Raw genomic sequence first — 24,484 nt, forward strand, 5'->3', positions numbered from 1 at the left:
CGCGGTCCTCCCTGTAAGTTGTGCCCACAAAATAAAAATAAAAGAATCCAACGACCCACAACTCATCTCGCGTTCCATATATTGAGCTTCTTTCTTTCACCTTCTAAAAGCTCAAAAAAAAAAAACATTTTTAGTTTTGTTTGTTTGCGTCGTAGCCTCGCTCACTCTCTCAAAATCCCTCCTCCTATAACAAGGTCGGTCCTTTTCTTTTTCAATCAAACGCTCTTCTATCTTTTCGATCTGCTGTATAGCAGTCTGGATCTGATCTCCCTTTGATTCTGCATTTTGCTTTTTAGTATTTTGTAAGGTGCGATTCATGCTCGCAAATCATTTTTTTTATCTGCATTTTGGTTTCTTCTTAGTCTCATGTTTGGATCTGGTTTTATTATTATTCCCGGCTTTGTTTTGTTTAAAATCTGAAGGAAAATTGGGAAATTAACAGTGAAGACCTTAAATTTTACTGTAATTACAATGTTGGAAATGGAGTCTAAATGCTCACTTTTCTTTATGTCTGTGTCTTTAGATTTCGTTTGCAATTGCTTTAAAAATGTGATTTAACATTATTCTGAAATGATATCCGAGATTTACTTGCCTATTCTCTTAAGTCTTTTTTATGCATTTTGATTTTGATGCGATATATTTGGTCACCTTATTTTTCCTAATCGATTTCTTTTCCGTTTTTAAGACACGGAAACACGACGGTTGGTTTGCCATTACGTTTTCTTTTTTTTTGGGGCCAATGTTCAGTAGTTAGATTTGCAGATTAAGGTGTTTGTGTAATAAGACATGGGATCTATAGATGTGATACATTGATTTGCAATGTTGCTGTTTGTTTTTTAACTGATGAAGGCGAAAAAACTCATTTGCTTGTTTGTGTTCTTTTTTTTTCAATATTTCATCTTTTACTCTGTTTTGCATTAATGCATGGCTAGTTAGGAGATGATTTTGATGTTTTTGCTTTGCTTGATAAAAGAAATTTATTCCTTTTTTGTTGACTATCACTGTTTGGTATTACAGGCAGTAGACGATGGCAGACGCAGAGGATATTCAGCCACTCGTTTGCGACAATGGAACTGGAATGGTCAAGGTATGCCATTCGACTTTATTGTTTTTGTAGAAAGAATAACATTGGTCTGATCTTCTTATAGAACTACGCATGAAGGTGTTGAAAATTTCAGAAAATTTATTTCCAGTGTTACTTTGGATAGGAAGATCCTTTCCTAAATTGCTTGCAAATGTATTTAGAGCTTATCATGTTGTTAAGAAGAGATCTTCTTTCTAGAAACTGCTTTGAACAGATTTAATTTTCAAAACTTGTTTATTGTTTATGTATTGTTTTTGGGTGAACTGATTGCAATATTTGCTTTTAGGCTGGATTTGCTGGAGATGATGCTCCAAGAGCTGTCTTTCCCAGTATTGTTGGCCGTCCTCGTCACACTGGTGTGATGGTTGGCATGGGCCAGAAAGATGCATATGTCGGTGATGAGGCTCAGTCCAAGAGAGGTATCTTGACTTTGAAATACCCAATTGAGCATGGTATTGTGAGCAACTGGGATGATATGGAAAAGATATGGCATCATACCTTCTACAACGAGCTTCGTGTTGCCCCAGAAGAGCATCCAGTGCTCCTAACTGAGGCTCCTCTGAACCCCAAGGCTAATCGTGAGAAGATGACTCAGATCATGTTTGAGACCTTCAACACTCCTGCTATGTATGTTGCCATTCAGGCTGTCCTGTCCTTGTATGCCAGTGGTCGTACAACTGGTAAGAGGTCAAATGATTTCATTAATATTCAGAGGGTTTAAATTGTAAACGTAAACTGGTCTTATGTTTAATTATTAATATTTTATGTGCCAACACAGATTATTTTGGAGAGGACTAAATATGACTGTTGTTTAGGTTGATTCTTGGAGCTGGTGTTCGATCTGTTTAGATTTATTTAGAGTTTTCTCATTGCAGTTGTCTCCTTTCCCTTTGTTTTTCCTCAGTTTTTTGCTTAGATGTGTTTGATGTTTACCAATTATTTTTATTATGTACAATTTCTTTTTGAAAATCATGAGCTTTTCAGCCCCTTGCCTTCCTTGAAGGCATGCCCTTTTGTTCTAGGACACCCTATTTACTGGTCGTGGATTTGCTGTGCAGGTATTGTGTTGGACTCTGGTGATGGTGTCAGCCATACAGTCCCCATATATGAGGGGTATGCCCTTCCACATGCCATCCTTCGTCTTGACCTGGCTGGCCGTGACCTCACTGATTCCTTGATGAAGATCCTCACTGAGCGTGGTTATTCTTTCACAACCACAGCTGAACGGGAAATTGTGAGGGACATGAAGGAAAAGCTAGCTTACATTGCTCTTGACTACGAGCAGGAGCTAGAGACCTCCAAGACCAGCTCAGCTGTTGAAAAGAGCTATGAATTGCCTGATGGGCAGGTCATCACCATTGGTGCTGAACGTTTCCGTTGCCCAGAGGTCCTCTTCCAACCATCAATGATCGGAATGGAAGCAGCAGGCATCCACGAGACCACATACAACTCCATCATGAAGTGTGATGTCGATATCAGGAAAGACTTGTATGGTAACATTGTCCTCAGTGGTGGTTCAACTATGTTCCCAGGAATTGCTGACAGAATGAGCAAGGAAATTTCTGCTCTAGCCCCAAGCAGCATGAAAATCAAGGTGGTTGCACCACCAGAAAGGAAATACAGTGTCTGGATTGGTGGTTCAATCTTGGCATCCCTTAGCACCTTCCAGCAGGTTAGTTAAAATCTATGTACATGCATGGTTCTTGATAGAAAACTTTAACATTGGTTTCTGACCGGATTGCTTTCTTGCTTGTTTCTTCGAGTGCAGATGTGGATTGCAAAGGCAGAGTATGACGAGTCAGGGCCATCAATTGTGCATCGGAAGTGCTTCTAAATGCTTCGAGGGTGGTATTGTCGAAGAAAAAAGAAAAAAAAATGCTATATTTCTCGGAAAGAAGTGGTGCAGCTAGCACCCTTTTCACTGTAGCTTTGCTATCCATCTATGTTTATTCTAATGTTGAAGTGATGGTTTTTGAGAAGGCGAGGAGTTGATTGCTAGAATGGTCCAATTCTTTCATTAGTAATATCCCGAGATGTTTTGATTCTTTTGCACCACCACACCCTAAAGCCCTTAATTTTGTTTATGGATTTGGGGGACGTCCTTGCTTAATTTGCATGAGTTATTCGAGTCATTTACAGCAACAATATTGCATGTGAAGTACAAGGAACATGGGACTGAAAATGATTAAAAGCCTGGCATCAAAGCAGTCTCACTGGCCGAGTTTCAAAAAATGCTAAAATATATTGAAAGATGGCAATTAAAGGCTGATCTTGATATTTCGTGTTGGAAAAGGATATCGAATTAAAAATCATGGGCTGTTCCTTGCACCTTATTTGCCGATCACTTTCTAAGCCCTAATGGGACAAGGGGAGTAAAGTTCTAACTTGTAACCATAGTTTTGAAACTCCTTATATGGTCAAGTGATCGGGTCATGGGTCAGATGGGTTAACCCGGGTTAACTTGGGTCAAAAAAAAAAAAAATAGTTACAATGCAACAAAATTAACACCACATTTACTTTTATTGAATCAACACATTAATTTCTTCTGCTCACCTCACCACTAACTATTTTAAAAAACCCTAACAAACCTAAACCCCAAATCTCTGCTTCCAAATCTTTAGTTTCTCTGTTTGTGGCGGCAGCGACTATGCTACCCGATGAGGTGGCTCCGCAACCAGAACTAGTAGGGGTGAATTCGATGGTTGTTGAGGAGTATGATCCAGCCAAGCCGAATGATTATGAAGATCATACGAGGGAGAAAAAAAAGGAAGGCAATGGAAGCGGAGAGGTTGAGGGATATTGAGAGGAGGAGGGAGGAGGAGGAGAGGGAGAGGGAGAAGGATAGAGACAAGGATGTGAATATTTTTGGGGAGGAAGCGTGAAGAAGGCATGCTACCATGAGTGGAGGTGTTCCGAGGAGTTCTTTGCCACCTAGGAATGGGGATGGATTTAGTATTGGGATGTCAGGGACGGTAGGGTTGGGAGTTGGTGCTGGTGGACAAATGACTGTGGCGTAGAGGATGATGGCGAAGATGGGGTGGAAGGAAGGGCAAGGATTAGGGAAACAAGAGCAAGGGATTACGACGTCATTGATGGCGAAGAAGACTGATAGGAGAGCTGGGGTTATAATGAATGCTAGTAAGAAGAAGGTGAAGGGTGTGAATTTCAATGGAACTCCTACAACTCGGGTTTTGCTCCTTAGGCAGCAAGTGCAATAGGCCAGGACGCGGAAGTCGAAGAAAGAGAAAAGGCAGCGGTAGCAGTAGGAAAAAAATTGATCGGGTCTCACCCGGGTTTGACCGGGTGGACTGGGTCCCGGGTCAACCGGGTTTTCCCGGGTCAATTTCTAAGCAGGTTTTTGCCTCTATCCGAATTAGTCCCAGGCCCGGATCGCCCGGGTCCCAGATCGATCCGTCGAGCTAGTCCGGGTTTTAAAACATTGTTTGTAACCGATGCTACCGAAAGGGCACAAATCAAGGTTACAGAAGGGGTTTGCTTTAGTGATCTTGATTTCAATTGCTGCATGCCAGATCAAGACCACTTTCAGTAAGTCTTCACTTTTGGGATCGAGCTTTCAGTTAATTTAGACATGTCGGGGACAAAACTTGGGGAGGAAATTCTGACCGAATCTTGGGCCAAAACCCAATCATCCTCAAGCCCAGGTATCGGCCTATCGATGATCCATCTTTATTGAATTATTAGGCCTTAATCAAAAAAGTTAGAACCTGCAGATTGCAGTACCAGAACCCGTCGATTAGTTTTCTGAAATCCAGAAATGAAAAAAAAAACCAACGGGCACTCCTTCACTTTGGAGGTCATGCGTTGCTGCTGTCTTTGTCTCGCTTCTTGCCGGCGCCTCTGTTGTCCACAACATGTACAAACCCAGCCTTGTAACAACACCCATCCCTCTTTCCCTCTATATCTCTGAACTTTCCCTCTGCTAAGAGTGTCCAATAAAATGTCTAACTCGCCGACTCTTTTAATTCTTCTGTTTGTAGACACTGCCTCCAGTGGAAAGTGCTTCTGCTGAGGAGAAACAGACTGAAAAACAATGAATATTTCTTTTTTCTTAATACAATACAAGTGTCTGGATTTCACAGTAAAGATGCGAACAAACTTTTGAATCTTATAAGACATTTTATGGTTTGATAAATATGTTGTCTGTTTAATTAAGAACTCTCATTTATATGAACACACATACTCGGCCTATTTCACATATCTTCACATTCTCTTTTTTCTTCACGTCCTCTCAAACCAGTAGGGAAAAAAAAACAGTTTGGAAAGTTCATTCTGCCTCAGAAAGTAGGGATACTGTTGTATGATGATGATTGTCGCAGAATGGATGATCTTCTGCAGTATATTCCTCTCTGCTAATATTCTCTTGGTTTCCAAGTGCTGGATGGCTGGTATTCTCATGGATTTGGATTCTTTCCTCGTGCAAAAGCTTCCCCTTCGAGTCCATAAACTCGTCATCTTTTTCTTGATTGTGTTGATGGGTATAGATAGAGTTACACCTCAAACGTGTCCTGAAGCCTAATGCTTTTAAGCTTTCCTCAGCTGAAGAGGATCGTTGGGAGAAGCTCCCAAACCCTTGAATCTCGCGTGTTAACTTACGAGCGCTTGCCCTTTCTTCTTTGAGAAACTGTTCATTTTCAAGTAGCTCCAGGATTCTCTCGGATAGTTTTCTAACACTTGAACCCCAGTTGAATCTGCAAACGAAACCAAAAAAGTATAAAAATCGGAGGCTGCAGCCCTTAAAATTGTGTATCAATTAATTTGTCAATAAGCAACTCTACCGACCCTTTCTCATCGACAAACTGAAAGCTAGCCATCTCCTTAATGGCATCTTTATCACACTGAAACTCATCAGCAACCCGTAGAGGTCCATGGGTTAGCAGGTGTTCCAATAGAAGCAGAGTCTTGTAAGAGACTCTCCAGTTTTTCCTATCAAATTTTATCAACCTGAATTGGAAACGAAGAAGAAACATAGATCCTTCAGTATAATCTCTAAGTTTCATAGAGGACAAATAGATTAATCTAATCCCAATATACAAATATAAACCTCTTGTGTAGAATGTCCACAATTCTACAGTAATCATCAACTTCAAAAGCAGCCCGTGAAATAACACCCATAGCACGTGTATCTGGAGCCCAAAGATCTCCATTTATGATCTCTTCTGTCAACCTTCGAACAGTTTGAACCAACCAGGAAAAGGGTTGATTAATAATTGTATGGCATCGAAATCATATAAACTAACAAAAAACGAGGAGTATTAACTTACAGTTCTGTTGGTGTAACATCAGTTAGTGCCAAACGAGCAGTTTTGATTTTCTCTTTGAAGAAGAAAGAAGCTTGCCTCTTGAATTCATGGAGAAGAGGGCTGCCCATCTTGCTGTTTTTGTTTAGAAGCATAGCCATGTTCTTTGACTTGAGAAGAATATTTCACTTTGTTTTCTCTCGGGGTTCTCAGTCGCGTACGTAATACATGCAACTACTCCATTAGCAGCACCAAACACCAACTACTCTTCAAAAGTGCATGTCTGCTTATGTAATGAGAGGGGGAAGACATGCAAGTGAATATTTAAAGGTAAAAGGATAGAAGTCAGCGAAAGATTTCAAGTTTCAACAGGCCAGCATTATACCACTAACGTGGAAACTGTGTGGTAAATTTGGTCATTGAACATCTTTGCTGTCTTTTCATTTGCCCCTCTAGAACTTGATCAGGTCGACGTATAAGGATTTGTGTATATTTTATACATAGTTTTGGCATAAAGTTTAGTTGATAGCCACGATTGATTTTGGATTAGGTCGTAAACAATCTACTCAAATATCAGGATTCAAGAGATTAAAAATTACGGGCATATCTCTTGCCCTATGTCACGAGTTAAAAAAAAAATTAAAAAAATAAAGATTAGATTTAACAAAAAAAAAAAAAAAAACAAAGAATGAATAATTTTGGATTGAAAAGTTAAATTAAAAAAAAAAATCAATTCTATAGAAGAACTAAAAATTACAGGCATATTACTTGCGCAAAGTTACAAGTTAAAAAAAAAAAATTAAAAAGAAAATTTTTTAAAAATAATAATTTAAAAAAATAAAGATTGGATTAAAAAAAACAAAGGATGGATAATTTTGATTGGAGGGATGAATTAAAGAAAAAAAAAAATTTCACAAAAGAATTAGAAAAAAAAAACCACCAAGAAAACAAGGATCAAATTTAAAAACAATAACAAATTAAATTTGTTTATTAAAAAATAAAATTGAAAATAATTAAAAATTTACAAAAAAGGTAAGGAAAAAAGGAAGAAAAAAAATGAGGCCAAATATGAAAAGAAAAAATATAAAAAAATTAGATTGAAAAATAAAATTAAAAACAAATAAACAACTTACAAAAATGTCAATGTCAAAACTTACAAATTAAATGAATGAAAACCGATACTTCAAATATCCTCAATAGATTACTTTGAAATTTTAAATTGCCAAGCATGAATTTCAATGGAGAAGAGAAAGAAAAAGAGAAAAAAAAAAATGTTATAGGAGCCAAACCTTTCGCCTTTGTCCACACATGTCACCTCTTCGAGAAGGCAACACTAAGGTAATTCATACACTACCACAGAAGGTAACATCTGACTACCAGACAGCTCGAATGTGCCACCCTAAGGGCACATGGGTTGTCCACGCGCTAAATGCACATGTTGGAATTTTTTTTTAAATAATTTATGTATTAAATAACACAATTGCCCCTAACCCAAACCTATAATTATAAATTATTTGAGTTTTAATACAAAAACACCCTTGAATGTAAGGCATGGAAAATCCACTCCCAATGACATGTGAGTCATTTAATTGTTTAATAAAAATGAAAAAGATAGAAACATAAACTTTTAAAAAATAAATTCAAGGAGCTTTTCATTATGTATTATAAAATAAAAAACATAATTTATCTTTTAAATTCTGAAATGTCAAATGATCATTATGAAATTACTAAATTACCCCCAATAAAAAATATTTTAAGGGCATAATTAATATCTCAACCTAAAAATATAAAAATATCACCTGTTTTCTCAATCCTTTTTACTTTGATATTTTATTTTTTAATCTCCTTATTTTTTAACAAACTAGCCTAAATTGATCTACATTTGATTCAACAAAAGCTAAAAAATCAAAGAAGAAGAAGAAAAGATAAAATAAAATAAAAAAACATTGCGTTGATATTATTTTACAAGTCCACAGCATATTTTGCAAAACTAAATTCCCGCACCTTTTTAGATATTACTTGTAAGAATTAATTTTTGGTGGTGAACCTGTGATTGTACTGGGAGTAACGATGCGGGTTCCATCCCACTTCTTCACGTGAAGAATGAAGAACTTAGGCAAACCAGACCAGCTTCAACTGACCCTAATAAGCTTGGACCGCTCATGGTTCAATCTCCACCCGCTACATGTTAGGCCGCAATTTGGCAGCAAAATATACCAAGTCATTAAAGGATACGTGTATATTGTCAAACTAGCATGTTCTCATGCTCTTCTTACATGGAAAAGATACATCTAACCCCGTTCCCTAAATCATTTGTTAATCGTCAGTCTCTAAAACCAACCAACCGGCGAGCCATCTTGGCTGTTCAGCCCGCAACACAGCCATCTTAATCGTCAGGCTTTTTTATTTTTATTTTTATTTTTATTTTTATTATTATAGAATTCCTTTCATTTGCATCGACTTGCCTTAGGATTTTGGAAAGACTTTGCTTTGCTATTTTCAGCCACTCACTCCTGTATATTTTTACTGGTATTTTTGATATTGTGATAATAATTATTTTTAAAATTATTTTTTATTTTAAAATATATTAAAATAATATATTTTTATTATTTTTTAAAATTTAATTTAAAAAATTTATATTTTTTTAATAAATTAATGTATAGCAAAAAAAATCAATTCAACTCTTACAAAAATATTTTTCAATCTCGCAAAAACATACGGGCCTTCATGAATAGTCCACTTTAAAGGAGATGTCCTAGCCAGGCCTACATACTTTACCTGATCTTTCAAATAATTTCTCACATGGTCCAGCCCAGTTGTTATTAGCCTTAAGAACATTGAGGGTGCCGGTTAGGCTCCAAGGTTGAAAATCTTATAGACATTGTCTATTTGGTTGAAATCCCTCTGAGAGCTTTTCCATGGAGCAAGAAAGAGAGCAGAAACATGGTGGTGTGGTGCTGGTGAGGACGATGTTGTGTTTCACTGTCGAGATTCGTTTGAATATCAGAAGCGCTCGCAATAGTACACTGGATCATAGGACCCAAAAACACAGATTAAAAATCTCATCCATTGAATACAAGCAGCAAGGAGAATCGGAGGCCTCATGTCACGCATGGTCTACAATCTGCGGAAAAAGTAATGGTGGCTGGCATTTTAAATTTTCCATCTTAGAATTCAAAAGAATGGGGTCCGCACTGACATCCCTCCATTGTTATACCAATGAGCTGCATAGTTTGACCACATGCTCTGTAAATATGATTCTAAATTATGAAACAAAAATCAAGAGCAAGGAAGACGAATCGAAAAATGTGCTCCTCAAACAGTACTGCCTACAGAAGCCGCAGGGTTAGAAATGGTGTTCATTATAATGGTGTATTCCGTAGTTTGTATGCCCTAACGTTGCCTAATCAAGTGTCAGAATAACTTGAGATGCCAAGAAGATCGCAACAGTTCTCATAAATAAACTCCAAATGAAAAGTCTCAGCTGCAAATTTTCCACATTCTAGTCCTATATCCCATGGACATGAGCGCTAGCTCCCAGAGCATGTTGGGAATGCTTAATGGGTTCACCTTGGATCCTGGGATTTCAGTCCAGTTTACAGAAATCTCAATCACAGGGATACCAAACCATTTGCATAGGAAAACCAACTCGACATCGAAGCACCATCTGCACAAAGTACATGATATATGTTGGTTCCTATAAGAAAGAATAAAAACAAGCAGATTGCAAAAAGAAAGAAATGGTTGCCAAACACAACTACTAGTCTACCGAATTCATTTCCGCCATCATAGTTTTCATTTCACAATTGGTTTACATGAGAAACAACAATCCAACTTGTCTATTCTTTTGCATGTGCTCATTTTCATTCATTAATTATTTCAATCAAATGAATTTAAGTCTGAAGATCTAAACAAAAGTTTTGCAGGGTTTACATTTAAGAATGTTAATGAGTTTTTTTTTTAAGTTTAGATAAAATTAAGCACTTGCCTAGAAAACATGTGTGTTTGGTATTGTGATAGCTTTTACGGTTACGGTTTAAGAAAGTAAGTTTTAAAAAAGCTATAAATGGTAGCTTTTCTTAACCAAGGTTTCAAGAGAGGGTTTGGGACAACTTTAGCATGTGTTGATTAACCAAGTACTTAAATATATGATTGGAGTAAAACACATGCAATACCACATAAACAAACAGAGCCTAAACAACATAAACTGTACGAGGAGCAATCAAAAGAAAAATCAATGTTGTTTTGAACTCTTCCAAGGTGCCTAGCTTAAGAATTTATCCGAAGTGGATCAACAGCTCAAAGGACACTGTTTAAGCAAGAATTGGTGTGATATTATCACAAGCCTTCCCCTCCCTCAAAAAAAAAAAAAAAAGATGACCATTGCAATATGTGCCCTATCCCCCCCCCTCCCTGCAGCCAGCCCCCTGAGTGGTGATGTTATGACAGTAGCCTCATTGTACAGCATGCTAAATGGATGGATTAAATTGGAATTGTTGGATTTTTATGGTACCCATGTCCGGTGATACTTTTATAGAGTAAGGGCCAACAAGTAGCATGTGTAAATACAAATATCAGTATACTTTGTTTTTTCTAACGAATTTTACAAGCTAGGAAGAGAAGATAAAATTAATCGTTACTGTTTATACTTGCCTCTTCAACCGGATGTTTGTGAAAAGCTTCCGGGCAGCGGCCCTAGTAAACATCTTAAAACCACACTGTAATGCACGAAAGATTGCATCAAGGAAAAAAAACAAAAAACAAAAAACAAAAAGAAAGCATGTTCACCCCATTACAGTACATGAGCTTCAAGGCTTTGACTAAAGTTTCTAAAAAAAAAAGTCTATGCTAGTGTCTAACCAACAACCACAAGTGAGTGTGTGCTTGGGCGCATGCATGTGTATAAATATTGCAGAAATTTACCTGTGTGTCACGAATTCCAGAACCAGCAGTCAATAGAACCACAAGATGAAAGCCTTTCATAAGAAAATTGCGGTACCATTTCCTCTGAGAAATGAAGGCAAGAAGATCAACTAAAGGCCACCATAAAATAAGGATGCTAAATAAAAAAAAAATGAATTAGTGAGAAAAATCAATCAGACTGAACTGTAGCCAAAGCCTTCTCCTCAAGGTGAGCACGGGAACCAAAGGCAGCAAGTGGGATATCAGAAATTCTAAAACTTGAATCGCTAGATGTTGAATCTCCTAAATGGAACTCCTTTCTAGCAACTGCATGGATCTGATAGGCAAAGCATTAGATGGTCTGAAGTGAAGTTATTGCAATAGCCATTTTCTTATAAAAAAAAAGAAAAGAAAAAATTTACAATGTTTTTACCCACTAAACTTGCCGTAGCTAGCACAAACCTGATTTTCTAGTTTCTCTAAGTCAGTAACCTTGGTTGCCCCATCGGCATCCAGCATTAGAAGTAGTTCACCTCGTGAATGAAGCATGCCCTGTTTTACAATGCTTTCACATAGGTAAAAAGCTTCTATGAGTTGTTGTGAACATGGGAGAAAACATGGGACCTAACTGAATTAACGATTACATAACTGAATCAAAGAAAAGCTTAGATTATACTCACTTTTCTAATAGCTTCTCCTTTGCCATGATTTCTACCAAGAAGGATAACCCTTACATTATCCACTGTGTATTTCTTTACGAAGTCAAAAGCTACTCTTTTTGTCGCATCAGCACTTCCATCATCAACAATCACCACCTTTTCAGAAACTCATTTATTTAGACAATGTAAAGATGAAGACAATGCTAGGAACATAGCTCATCCTCGATAGTTCACAACAGTAATAACACAAGCAGCAGAGCATCAATCACTATACAGCTCTCAATTTGTAAATAGAACAGCACGCTAAACAAAAGGTTTTTAGCTTAATTAGTACACCTAAAATTTTGAGATGAAAGGGATAAAAGCTAACATCTTCATGGAATTCCTGGTAGGATTCTCTTTTCTTGTTTTTCCAATTACAGTACTGTAGCTTTCACCAAAATGATGCTCCAGAAACCACTATCAAAAAACTCTCATGCATTGGATGATTCTCACAACTATACATTATATCCTATCATTCATCACTAGCTGTGGAAAAAAAAAATGATCCAGCATATTTTAAGAACAAAAGGTACCTCATAAGTAAATGACTTATCCTTTGCTGCACGTTCTTGAAGATAACTACAAAGTGAAAACACAGATAACATTAAAATCCCAATAGCTTAGTTCTATTGCAAATAGTTATTGATCCAATTAATTACTTTATGGGATCACTACTATGAAACTGTATTCCTCATATCTCCTATCCTTTATTTTCTCATATACCACAACAAAACAAAACAAGAACACACAAAAATGGGTTGAGAAAAAAAAAATTGAATATTCTTTTGGACGGCAAGTTGCTGACCAATGAGAACATATTGCACAAGCAGATCCATGATTTACAAGTGAGTTTCCCTATCACCGTGTTCTCATTTAATTATTGTATTTGTCTAGGTCTACGTCATTTTTGTTCATTGCATTTTGCATATCAGGCAATAAGAACGCTTAAAAAATTTTCTTTTATAAACGGAAATGCAATGTACCTAAATGCTACAATACTCTAAGCCTCTTCTTGCTCAATACAAACTCCAAAATTAAAAAGCAACACCACTATAATACACTACAATTAATTTGGTTAAACCTACTTGATGGTTTCATCAAGAGCTCCCGGAAGCCTATGCTCTTCATTAAACGCAGGAATAACCAAAGATATATATTTCTCGGCAGGATCATGGATATGGGGACATGGAACCTGTTTTAAGAAAAAAATAAATGTAAGATTCACTTAAAACCTCTTCTATATTTCATTAAATAGCACTGCACATGTGCTGCCATCATACAATACTGATCTAATTATAATAATCACACCACTTCCTCTTCAAAATACCTATTTTTCTGCAAGTACACCTGATTCTCAGTGAAATGTTAGTAATAAAAATCAAAGCCGAGCGAACCCAAAACCATAATTTGATTCAAGTCAAAAGGTTATGTTTTGATCTTTCTTGAGTAACCTAACCAGAAAAGCTTCTTGTTTGAACAATTCTAAAGTTAAAACCAATCTAGACAATGAAAAATCACAAAAAAAACAGCTCTCGATAAACAGCTGCATCGGGTCTCAAATAGCGATTTATATCATATAATTCACAGAAAAGATAGAAAATTTACGCCTTCAAGTGCCATAGCTTCACTAATAAAGGGCATATGGTTAATAACATTCGGCTTCATCAAGTTCACTACTTCCTATATTAAAAATTAAAAAAATTCCCTAAATTAGGCGAAATCTTAAAGTAAAGGAAGCATCATCGTCATGATTTTACCTGTTTCAAGGAATTCGGATCCTCGAAGAAATCAGGAGCATCAACATGCCTAAAGAAATAATAAACACAGATTATATATGAATCTTAAAAAAGACATTTAAATTATTACGGAAGGAATTGAAAGAAGAGAAGAGAAGGTACGTGTTGTTGTGTCTTCTTCTATAAGCTTCAGATACGACTGCAGTAAGCAAGAACGAAGCTATAATGAAAACTAAGGCTACCAAGAGTTCTGCAATCGTCCATAGAAATCCCATTCTGTTTTACGTTATTTTGTTTCTTGCTTCTCTAAAAGCCCCTCCTCCTTAGATATATTTTGGTATTTTTCACTTACATTTAGTATTTATTCATGATTGGTACCATGTTAACCGCAAGCCCGTCTAGCTCAGTTGGTAGAGCGCAAGGCTCTTAACCTTGTGGTCGTGGGTTCGAGCCCCACGGTGGGCGTTTGAATATTTTTTCGCTTCGAAACTGGCCCAAAACTTCACTATCTTTTGCCGCTTAATAGCTCTGCCAATCAAATCATATGGTTTTTCTAACATCTTGTTGGTTTTTTATATGGAGACTAAATTTCTTACTTTATAAGGTAAGGCTCAATGCTAACCATATACCCATTAATTAATATATTTTAAAAAAATGGAGAAGAAAAATTACAACCGCTATTTAAATTAATAAAAAATGAGATGATGGTGTTGGAAAACAACTCAGTTTCAACAATTTAGCAAGCATGTAAAAAATGAAATGAACACTGAATTGTAAAAATAAATTCAAGTGTTAAATCATCAAAATAATTTACAAATTTGAGAATCATAATATAAAGAAAAAAGTCGAATGTTTAGTTCTAAAATTGAGTTTTTCATGTTTTTTTGTCCAAAAGTGTGTGTGTGTATTATTTTTAAGTATTCGTTAAATTTTTTTAATAAAAAACTCAATTATTAATCACTCAACCTTATAAATATAGGTCTTTCGATTATTTTGAAACAATTTTCTTTCCACTTTTCTCCATTTTACATAAAAAATCGACAAGTTTTTTGGAATGTTATTGGATTATTTTTTTATTTTATTATACTAGACTATTGAAATCTTTGTATTAATTTTGAAATTATGTTTACCTTAACTCAATAACCTCTAATTTTATCTGGAGGACAGAAAGCACTTTAAATTACTTGCTCGAAACGCGGAAACCATCTTCCCAGCACATTTTCTCGAGAATTCGGGCACGATGTCCGAGGAGAGTGAAGCGCAAGTCAAAATGTCTGGAATTAAATCATGTTTTGGTGCAGTTAGTCAAATTTAGTGCAATGTCAATTCTGGAGAACCTTTTCAATTCATGCATTTTTTTTAGCTGGAAGTCAAGCCCTATAACTGATCCTAGGCACAAAAGATCCTAGTGTTTGTTGTTGGACTGAAGACATGTCGGTGGTTTAATTGTCTACCAAACTTGCGAATCACCTCTTCAAACTGTTTGAAGGCTTTTATATTAAGATCCCTTCGGAAAGCCAACCGTAATGAAACATTTGCAAGTGCTGCTGTAAACACATCTGAGATGGAGGTATTCCTCGGATTAAGAAAAAGAAAAGGTGAAAAACCAAGCATTTAGCATCTCCTAGGAGGCTAGGATCATAGTGTGTTTTCAGGTATCGCCTGCTTTTGCAAGTTGCTTTTATCTTCAAGAAAGAAGAACGACAACATAAAGCTGCCACCCCACCCCATCCCCGACATAATTACACTGGAAACCTTTGAAAATATACAAATCGATTCACCAGTACACTATTTAAATCTGATTCTTTTCTTTTTGGGCTCTTTAGTTTCATAGAAGCTAATTGGAAGGACATTTTAATTACTGTAATTTCGACAGATACCATGTGACAGCCAATGATAGACCTGTGAGCAAACAGCAGAGAGAGTACTTATGAGTCCAATACACTCCTCTGTGCAGTACTCATGCCACGCTTGTCTACATGGAATTAAACTGTGCATAGATTAGCAATGGTGTATTATTGTTGTATATGCAGGAGCAGAAGGAATGAGACTTCCATGATTCATGTGAAAAGGGATGGGTTGGAGGTGGGCCTTCCCATGGCATGATTAAAGCCATAAGAAGGAATGTGAAAAAGGAAGAGGATTTTCTTTTCTTCCCCTACTTTTGTAGACCATAAAGCTTTGGTAGAGGTGGGGAGGTTGGCCCTTAACCTGCTCTCTCTCTTTCTATCGTGCCCCATGGCTTCTTCTTTTTTCTCTCTCTCTTGACCCAGATATATCGTCTCCGTATCCTTATCATCACACCCATAAAACAACAAACTCTTCGGTCACCATGTGTATTAACCTTTTGTTAGTGCTTGTTATGCAATGCTCGTAGAAGAACCTTTTAGATTTCAAGAAAATCTTGACATTATGGTAAAATGACAAAATGTGAAGGTAGTTAAATATTGGCACTGGAACAGGAAAGTTCTAACTTCAAGAACAATTGAAGGACTACAAGTATAACTTCGACATTTGGGTTCTCGATCGGGTTGGATCTAAGTTCTTACATATTGATCTTGAACACAATTTACAAGAAAAGACCGTTGAGTCTTTGGAGAGGGGAAATTTTGGATTGACTGAGGCTGCCACGCTGCTGCGATGCTGATGGCAATTACATGTATAGCTATGGATTGGCATGATTCATCTCCAATCCGTGGCTCAGTGCAGTTTCTGCGGGACAAATAAAAATTCCCCCCGAGAAAAGATGTGAGAGGATCAAGAAGATAATTAAAAGCTGAACGTAACATTGATCATTCTTTTGTTATGTTGGTAAGAAGTTGGTTGTTGTTTTTATTTATTTACTCACAGTTTTCTTGTAACTGTCACTAATGTTTATCACCAAACACTTGCAAAGAAGCACTCAAGAAAAAACTAAAACACTGTAGCACTGTTGCCTGCAAAGAATATATATATATTCTTCGAGAATAATTTTCTTGACTATATTGTTACCATAAATTTATGAAAGACAACAGAAATGGTAGAAAGAAATGAATAAATAATGATTTTGTACACAAATATTCCTTCAAGATAAGATCACAAGAATATAACAGCATTACTCCCATTTGTAATGTCGCTTACCTCCCTTTCAGAATTGCCAGTTAGCTGTGCCACTGCATGTCAAACTGGTGAATAAACTTGCAAATGCAAGACATTGAATTCAGCACCAAATAAACTCCGATTTATGTATTTATTAGACTAAAATAAAGTCCTTTTGTTAATTAGAAGAAAAGGAAAAATAAAAATGAAATCCCATAGGCAAGATCCCCCACAAATAAACCAATTCCCTCGTCATTAAGGACAATAAGTACTAAAATCAACAAAAGAAAGGGCCTAAAACGAGAAAAAGAAGGGCAAAAAGAAGCATGCCTAGTGAGCCATGGCGACCTGGGGTGATGCATAGTTGATGCTTCTTTGGTGAGGCATGGCAAGCATAGCAGTGTGATCCAAGAAATCATTGAGTGCAACCACGGACTGTAATATATTCTTTAAATCATCTGCACAAGAGAATCCCATGTTTCCTACACGCCTCACTGCATAGACATAAAAAGTAATGCATCCTTTTCTGAACTTAAATCTTGCCATTTCACAACCATTCAGGCCTCTAATAAGTTTCTTGTTTACTTCTCCAAGTGGAATCTCTGGCGGCCATATTCTGTCAACAGCCAACTTCATGGACTCGGATTCGAAGACAAATAGCAGTACTTTGGATTTCTTGGTACCAAGACCAAGTGTTAAGGTATGCCAAGCTTGGTGTGCTAAGATGGTGAAGTTTGTAGGCAGAAAAGCTGTTGTTGAAGGGAAAGGGGTCTTATTGTTGTCGCTGTTCTTATTTGTTGGTGGATACGAGAGGACTTTTAGAAGCTCGAGTGGCCTTGCTCGCCGGATTGTGAAAGATTTTACAATGAACTGGCCTCCAAAACGAAGACCCTTCACTTCTGAACTAGGTTTGAAAGAAAAATCTGATGATGGTTTGGTGGTTTGATCATTTGGGTGTTGGTGTTTCTGCTTCTTACGGTGTTTCTTCTTCTCTTTGTCTTCCATGGAGGGTGTGATTTTTCGGAGGAGGTGGGTGTTTTTGTTGTATGTGATGGCCAACCAATCTAAAACTTTTTAAGTTATGTTATATAGTATAATGTTTTTTCTCCGTCTGGGTTTTATTTGTTGTTTAAGAGATTACGACTGTCAAGATGAGGGGTACCCCTTTACCTAAACTAGACCATCTCTATTTGTTATAAATTATAAATTACTTTCTCTGGTTTTGTAAAATGAATTAAATAATTTCTTTTATTTTAAAAATAAGTAATTAATCATTTAACTGGTATTGACCATATTTAATTTAATATTTTTTTAAAATATCCTCTTTTGTAATCAGTTTTTCTCTCTCATTTATTTTATTCCTTTCTTTAGTTTTATTTTTTTAAAATGAAAAATAAAATGGAACAGCTCAAAAGGATCAAGTTATAAATAGATTTAAAAATACAAAGTCCAATTATTTATTTTTAAACCTGGAGGAATTATTTAAATCATTTTGCAAAACAATAAGGATTGATTTAAAATCAACTCCTATTTTATGCTATCATTATCAATGTCTGCTATGTTTGTCACTCCTCCATTAAAAATTAGGTTTATTTTAGATGAATCACATAAGTTTGATTATCCTATTATTGCGTGTTATTATATTTTAATATTTGAATGTGTCATTGCAAAAGGTTATTGAGTCTAATCCATTAAAAAAAAAAAAAGTTTGTCAAGGGCCCTTATATCATGCTTATATTTTAGATATATTTAAGAGTGTAGTAAATATTAGTTTTTAAAATATTTTTTATATAAATATATTAAAATAATATATATTTTTTAATAAAATTGATTTTTGATAGTAAAATGATGTAAAAACATAAAAAATTAAATTAAAATTTTTATAAAAAATAAATTAAACTTTTTTGCTTATTTGCGCGCCTTCATTTACATGGTGCCTCCCACGAATGTACTATATGGTAGCACAAATAAATGCAAGGAATGGAAAAGTAATGTACGCATAAATAGTAGGAGAGCAGGTATATTAATAACATATTGCTGTCACGATCTGCTAGTGGAGATTTTCACAGCTTTTTAGACTGTAACATTGCTCAATAACATCCACCACAAGCACCCATTTGCCAGACCCAGCATTTCTACTGGTTTCTTTCATGAGCACAACATGTGCCCCCAGAAGATCTAGGGTTCGAGGTGATAGTTTTTTCCAAATTGGGTTCGAAAGCTCACTAACAGAGGGCTTAGGACCACACTTCGGCAACCCCTTACTGGAAACTAACCCAATCAAAAAGATAACATGTTCCTGGGATCATAATTACACCCACTTGCTTAATTCCTTCCATTTGACTCTCTAGCTACAATTCTATCTACTTACGCGTATTTTAATATACTTGGAATAGCGGACTAATGTTAGGCAATGTGTGGCTATTTGAATGCACTAAAAGACACTCGTGTTGTTGAAACTACACTCAACAGAACTCCATCCAGTTCACAGCAACAACAATGGTTAGATCAACCAGAGGCTGTAACTGGACCCATTGACAATAGTTTGGTGGAAGTTGTTCAGATATGTATATAAGAAATGGTTACCCTTTGTCTTTGTGTTTGAGAGAGAAAGAGAGAGAGAGAGAGAGAGAGCTTACCTCATTCTTGACATCTCATAATAAGTCTTCCCGTTAAAGTTGTTTCCTTCCAAAGGCACCGGCGCCTTTAATCATTTCACGGGAAAGAGATTCCGGTCCAGACTAGAGGTGCTGAGGGAAGACAAGCTAAAAGCAATAACTCTTGCAATAAGGGCCACCACCCCATGGGCCTTACCTAAAAGATGCTGCCAGGGTTTCAATCACAGCTGTCAGGTCTGGCTAAGAGCTCAGTTACCACATTGTTGGTCAGCTACTCATGCATCACTGAGTTAATAAAAAAATACTGTTGTTTTGGAAAAAAAAAAAACAAAAAAAAAAAAACTAGAATTGATTGGTTCAGTCTCACTTTTTCGTCTGATTAGGTCAATATTGACCTATCAAATTTAATTAAATTTAATGAGGTCAATATTTAAAATAATTACAAAAAATTAAAACTAGATTGAGTCATGTTTTACATATCAACAAGTCATTTTTCTATAGTTTAAATAGCATGCGTCCTGGATGAATTCGAAGTCATCCTTCTGTGGCATAAAATGAATCTTGCCATTACGAACAGATTCTAAAACTTTTTTTAAAAAAAATGTGATTTGTCCACTATAAATGTGGCTTAGTGTATAGAATATTTGATATTATGAAGCAAAAAAATAAATGATTTTTTTAAAAAAATATTTTTAAAACCCAAAAATAAATAGAATCTCAATTGAGAAGAGTTGCGGGGATCATTTAATTAGTATCACACCAAAAAAATTGTTTGAACCCAGGTTTTCAAAAACTGTTGCATCAATTGCATGTGCTACAGTTGAAAGATAAGTAGGCGAACCCTAAATTCCGACAAGATTAGCTGAGTTTCATAAGATGGTGTGTGAAATTGCAGATAAAAGTCTTCTCGTTGTCAAGATTAGATACATATTTAATTGATAGTGAGATTTGAAGTTGGGGATCAATATAATTAACTTTTTGTTTTCACAATCACTCCAATGGCAATCGATAATAATCATTCTAGATACTAATTCGATCCATCATTATGTGTTTGAATGATGGGATCAGGAAAAATACAAAAAAAAAAAAAAAAAAAAACAGCTTTTGCCTTTCCTTTTATTTTGGACGTGGTCACAATCGGAGGAGGACATAATAATCAAAGAAATTATATCGATATTGCTAACCACTATATCAAGCATCAACGTCAATGAATTATGATACAGATTAGAGGAAAAAACATAATTAATTAGAACAAACGGAATGGGTTAATGGAGATTTCTGGTTCTAGTTAATGCAGATCGACAAAAACAGGTTGGCTGTTTCTTTCATGGGACGTTAGTTTTACATGATTAGTGTCGTGTTTCCCTCTCTCGAGAACTTCCTTGATTTTTAATCTTGCTTTTGCAGATTTTTATGCTATTTACAGTAAACTTAGGAGACGCTTAAATCAGAATTAATGATGCAACTAACCCTGCAACGGATGCAAGGTAGATGGTCCAACAACTGGTAAATCAATTATCTGGAGATTGATCCTCAAGACTCAACTTTTAAGTACCGGTGTGTTCCAAGTACAAGCTTTGATAGAGTTTTTCTCAGGAAATTTTCTATTACACGCTTGAAGAACCAGCCACCACCTATGAGCAAACGAAATGTCGGCATCTCTCAGAGGAAAGAGCTCCGATGTTCATTCAGGCCCATGTCATCTTACACGAGCCCAGGTGTGTTTAGAGAAGGCTTCAGCCTTAGTTAAAAGGGCCGAGTGATGACGGTGGCCTGTGGCTCTCCAGACTGGGCCTCTAGTCCTCCACAATCCTCGTAGAAGGGGGGAAATTTCTAATGGTAACGAAACAAAACAAGAGGAAGAGAGAAAAAACAGGGTGGAGATCTGCTATTGAAGGCGACAAAAGTGTTCAACAGCATAGAACTTTGATTTTATTTATGAAAATTAGTGAACAATAATGTTAGAGGGCACCACTGACATCATAAACATTAATGTATAAGCACAGCTAATAAAATTACATTTGTCATTCCTTGACTTTATAACTGTACTTTCAGGGCTGCTGTGCAGATGGAAGCGTCCCTTGCCACGGGCTAAATCCCTTTTACAGATAGCAGATGTTTAAAGCAATAAAGAATGGATGGTACAGGCAAATAAAATGCCAAATGTTTCGCTGTTTTTTCTTCTTTTTTTGGTTAGTGATCCTCCCTGCATTGCTAGTGGTCAGCTACACTCCCAAATTATTACTCAATTGTATTTACAAGTGCCGTGACCTGCGTGCAAAGAGAAGGCAGAAAGAATATATTAACAAACAAAATTCATTTCACAATAATTTCTCGTCAATCAAATATGACTTCGTATATATTTATATATAGGCTGGTGGGAAGTTTCAGATTAAATTTACGCAATCCCAACCATCTTTTAGATTCTAGGTCTAGTTAACTTGAAGTTGATCAGTGGGATTTATCAGTTAAAGAAAAAAAAATAAAGAGAATTCATAATTTTATAGACTTACTTGGGTCGGAGGTGGTGAGGACAGCGGTTTGAGAGAAATCACAATTGAAATCATTGCGGCCATGGGATTGATAATAAGAGTTCATGATATATGATGCATGGGACCTGACATTGTCTGGACTGAAACAGGCACCGCCAGCTTGAATAGGCTTGCAATCCACACCCTGGCTGCACACATAGTCTATGTTTGCTTGTAAGGCTTTATCAGTAGCGTCCGCTTTTGGAACGCACCATTTCTTGCTTTTTGTAGGTGATGGTGGTGTTGGTCCATCGGACTGCTTAACAAGCAATAAAAAGAAGAAAATTAATCAACAATATGCTATAGCGAGAATTTGGCTTTCTGCAAGGACTTTAGAGAGGATCTGTCTGCTAGCTAGAATGTGCATCTGATATACTGAATACCTCGGGTTGTTGACAGTAGTAATTTAATGTTAATACTACAGGATCTGCTTAATATATATGTTAATTAATTTTGCTTTGTTGTCCCAGGACAGGTATTGAATCAAGAAAAGAATCAGAATAAAGAGAGACAAATCGAAGGAAAAAGGAGGAAAGTTGAAGATTATTTAGATCTCTCTGAAATAAATAAATAAACAAATCAAATATTGTTGAAAGTGATATGAAAGTTTTAGATTAAGCTATCATAATGCCGGAAATATGTATTCATAATTTTATATGCAAATAATTTCGTTTTCAATGTTCATCCCAAAAGAATACACTTAACTTATCAGGTGTTATCTGCTATTATCCATTAAAAAAAAAAGCGAAAAGTTTGACATATTTCATACCTGTCCATTGCGCATAATCCCAACATCATAAACCGGGGTAAAATCTGGCCTAAACAAACCCCAATTCCTCTCTGCTGTTGAACCGGGTTTAAGATTCTCATTGAACAAAGAAAAGACATATGTCTGGAACCGCCGTTTAGGCATTAACGGAGTCCCGTTCCCTGAAGTGACAACCTTAATCATGTTCTTATTATACGAGACTGCATTCTCCACGGTGCACATGGGCTGGTTCGGGTCTCCTAGTGAGGGCCAACCGGACTCGGCCACGACAATGTCCAAGTCACCATAACCCATTGCTTTTATTGCCGAATAAACCGCGTCCATCATTGCAACGAACATGTTAGTGTAGGTAATGTTGGTGTTAGTGTCGTGGACGCCGCGGTTAGGCTTGAAGAGGATGTAGTTTTCCATGCTCGGAGAGTAGCTAAAGTAAGGATACGGGTTCACCATGAGAGGGGATTTGGTTTGACGTAGAAATTGGAGCATGGGAGCAAATATGACCCTGTCATAGCCAGGCCTTATCCGGGCAGCGCTTGGTTGCACAGAATTGTGCATAATTCCAAGGGTGTGGGGAGTTGAGACCTGCGTAAATTTACGAAAAATCAATACTTGAAAACTAATTTTAAAGTGTTGTTCAAATCCAGATGTTTATTGATATTTAAAAATAAATGAAGATGCATTCAACACGAAATTATTGAATAAGAACTTAAAATCAATGTGTACAAAGTCATTTGACACGATACGTATATTTTTAAAAACAAATTGGCAATAAAAGGAACATTTTTTTTCTTATTTAATGATAATTAAATCTTATTTGATTTGTATGGTACTTGAAGCTATAGCTTATATATAATGATATGTATCTTGAATTTTCTAAAATTATTTTAATGATCATCAGTTCATTTAAATATTGAGCACAAATCATGAACTAAATCTATTTGAAGGGGGGGGGGAAGGAAAAAATTACCGATTACCATATCAAAAAGAAGATCGGCTCTTTTTTTTTTAATTTATGAAAGTGGTTCATGTGACAATAGAAAGAAGAAACCATCCTACCTGAACATCTTTGATTCCAGCATGAACAAGAGCCTGATGCAAGGACTTCATGCAGGGAACGAGACGAGAAATCCACACTTTATTACCAGTCAACAAGATTTCATTGCCAACAGCGATGAGTTTAATCCTTGTTTGCGGATAATATGGCTTGATATTGCTTGCAACCCATTGGCTGGCGGCATTTACATCGACAAGAGCAGGAATATCACCATTACCTACAGTGACAGTCACGGTGATGTTCGAATTGGCAAAAGCGCGAAGAATATCAGGATTGGTGTCAAAGATTTTGATGCTATCGATGGTTGTTTGTGTTTTGAGGAAGCTAGCCACCTGAGATGGGGACGGAAGATTGTTGGCTAGGGTACCATAATTGACACCGATCGCAAAGGCTGTGGTGGAAAAGTGGAGGAGGGTGGAGATGAGGAGTAGGGCGGTAGTGATGGATGTGGTGGCGGTAGTGGCCATGTGATAAGGCCTGTTTTTTTTAGATGTGAAAGAGATGTCAGAAACTTTGTGGTTTTATAAATAAAGAACGGAACTTAGAGAGTAGATGTAGAACCCAGTTAACTAATCCAAAGAGAAGTGGTGAAATATATAGGAAGAGCCAGCTGGAATTGGCGTTCAATGTTTTGACATTTTACGATGTATAGACGGAATTCTGGAATGGAAGATATTGATTTGGATATTTCCTCTTTTAAGGGTAAATTTAGGCCGAAGGGTCCCTTGGAATGGTGGCGAAGCAAAATGTTGC

General features: G+C 36.4%; 5 protein-coding genes and 1 non-coding gene across 8 annotated transcripts; 2 read left to right on the plus strand and 4 right to left on the minus strand.

Moving 5' to 3' along the window:
• Positions 1-75: 75 nt before the first annotated feature.
• LOC118052409 (actin-97) lies at positions 76-3,129 on the plus strand. 2 transcript variants are annotated; one of them, XM_035063379.2, is made up of 5 exons: positions 76-194; positions 1,018-1,087; positions 1,371-1,764; positions 2,143-2,756; positions 2,853-3,129. In XM_035063379.2, exons 2-5 carry the CDS (start codon positions 1,028-1,030, stop codon positions 2,916-2,918), a joined length of 1,134 nt encoding a protein of 377 aa, XP_034919270.1. In that variant the 5' UTR covers positions 76-194; positions 1,018-1,027; the 3' UTR covers positions 2,919-3,129. The 2 variants fall into 2 exon arrangements, with proteins under 2 accessions (XP_034919270.1, XP_034919271.1); XM_035063380.2 differs by having other exon boundaries at positions 163-307.
• A 1,997-nt stretch (positions 3,130-5,126) lies between these two features.
• On the minus strand, positions 5,127-6,615 carry LOC118052371 (uncharacterized). The gene is made up of 4 exons (XM_035063337.2): positions 6,367-6,615; positions 6,147-6,269; positions 5,885-6,046; positions 5,127-5,793 (listed from the first exon to the last, which is right to left on the minus strand). Exons 1-4 carry the CDS (start codon positions 6,501-6,503, stop codon positions 5,370-5,372), a joined length of 846 nt encoding a protein of 281 aa, XP_034919228.1. The 5' UTR covers positions 6,504-6,615; the 3' UTR covers positions 5,127-5,369.
• Positions 6,616-9,515: 2,900 nt separating this feature from the next.
• On the minus strand, positions 9,516-13,995 carry LOC118052376 (uncharacterized). Its single transcript, XM_035063344.2, has 10 exons — positions 13,844-13,995; positions 13,703-13,751; positions 13,031-13,137; positions 12,479-12,524; positions 11,925-12,059; positions 11,707-11,796; positions 11,450-11,581; positions 11,266-11,349; positions 10,996-11,060; positions 9,516-10,009 (listed from the first exon to the last, which is right to left on the minus strand). Exons 1-10 carry the CDS (start codon positions 13,954-13,956, stop codon positions 9,823-9,825), a joined length of 1,008 nt encoding a protein of 335 aa, XP_034919235.1. The 5' UTR covers positions 13,957-13,995; the 3' UTR covers positions 9,516-9,822.
• Positions 13,996-14,073: 78 nt separating this feature from the next.
• TRNAK-CUU (transfer RNA lysine (anticodon CUU)) lies at positions 14,074-14,146 on the plus strand. Its single transcript has one exon. It is a non-coding gene; the product is annotated as a tRNA-Lys (tRNA).
• A 1,963-nt stretch (positions 14,147-16,109) lies between these two features.
• LOC118052378 (uncharacterized) lies at positions 16,110-17,855 on the minus strand. The gene is made up of 2 exons (XM_035063351.2): positions 17,090-17,855; positions 16,110-16,393 (listed from the first exon to the last, which is right to left on the minus strand). The coding sequence occupies exon 1, from the start codon at positions 17,762-17,764 to the stop codon at positions 17,090-17,092; it is 675 nt and encodes a 224-aa protein (XP_034919242.1). The 5' UTR covers positions 17,765-17,855; the 3' UTR covers positions 16,110-16,393.
• Positions 17,856-21,284: 3,429 nt separating this feature from the next.
• Positions 21,285-24,412, minus strand: LOC118052294 (glucan endo-1,3-beta-glucosidase). Of its 2 annotated transcripts, none has more exons than XM_035063227.2 (4): positions 23,734-24,412; positions 22,678-23,259; positions 21,891-22,167; positions 21,285-21,648 (listed from the first exon to the last, which is right to left on the minus strand). In XM_035063227.2, exons 1-4 carry the CDS (start codon positions 24,196-24,198, stop codon positions 21,623-21,625), a joined length of 1,350 nt encoding a protein of 449 aa, XP_034919118.1. In that variant the 5' UTR covers positions 24,199-24,412; the 3' UTR covers positions 21,285-21,622. The 2 variants fall into 2 exon arrangements, with proteins under 2 accessions (XP_034919118.1, XP_034919119.1); XM_035063228.2 differs by having other exon boundaries at positions 21,891-22,164; positions 23,734-24,407.
• Between the last annotated feature and the right edge of the window lie 72 nt (positions 24,413-24,484).

Source organism: Populus alba, chromosome 8, assembly GCF_005239225.2.
Source record: "Populus alba chromosome 8, ASM523922v2, whole genome shotgun sequence".
NCBI classification, from domain to species: Eukaryota; Viridiplantae; Streptophyta; class Magnoliopsida; order Malpighiales; family Salicaceae; genus Populus; species Populus alba.

Coding starts and splice junctions, on each gene's coding strand:
- LOC118052371 (XM_035063337.2), bottom strand. CDS start 6,503: ATGGCTATGCTTCTAAACAAAAACAGCAAGATGGGCAGCCCTCTTCTC. Junction 6,270..6,366: donor GATGTTACACCAACAGAACT/GTAAGTTAATAC, acceptor AACTGTTCGAAG/GTTGACAGAAGAGATCATAA. Junction 6,047..6,146: donor GTGGACATTCTACACAAGAG/GTTTATATTTGT, acceptor TTTCCAATTCAG/GTTGATAAAATTTGATAGGA.
- LOC118052409 (XM_035063379.2), top strand. CDS start 1,028: ATGGCAGACGCAGAGGATATTCAGCCACTCGTTTGCGACAATGGAACT. Junction 1,088..1,370: donor ATGGAACTGGAATGGTCAAG/GTATGCCATTCG, acceptor ATTTGCTTTTAG/GCTGGATTTGCTGGAGATGA. Junction 2,757..2,852: donor CCCTTAGCACCTTCCAGCAG/GTTAGTTAAAAT, acceptor CTTCGAGTGCAG/ATGTGGATTGCAAAGGCAGA.
- LOC118052294 (XM_035063227.2), bottom strand. CDS start 24,198: ATGGCCACTACCGCCACCACATCCATCACTACCGCCCTACTCCTCATC. Junction 23,260..23,733: donor CTGGAATCAAAGATGTTCAG/GTAGGATGGTTT, acceptor AAATTTACGCAG/GTCTCAACTCCCCACACCCT. Junction 22,168..22,677: donor GGATTATGCGCAATGGACAG/GTATGAAATATG, acceptor TTGCTTGTTAAG/CAGTCCGATGGACCAACACC.
- LOC118052378 (XM_035063351.2), bottom strand. CDS start 17,764: ATGGAAGACAAAGAGAAGAAGAAACACCGTAAGAAGCAGAAACACCAA.
- LOC118052376 (XM_035063344.2), bottom strand. CDS start 13,956: ATGGGATTTCTATGGACGATTGCAGAACTCTTGGTAGCCTTAGTTTTC. Junction 12,060..12,478: donor ATAAGTCATTTACTTATGAG/GTACCTTTTGTT, acceptor GTTTCTGAAAAG/GTGGTGATTGTTGATGATGG. Junction 11,350..11,449: donor AGGAGAAGGCTTTGGCTACA/GTTCAGTCTGAT, acceptor TTCATTTCTCAG/AGGAAATGGTACCGCAATTT.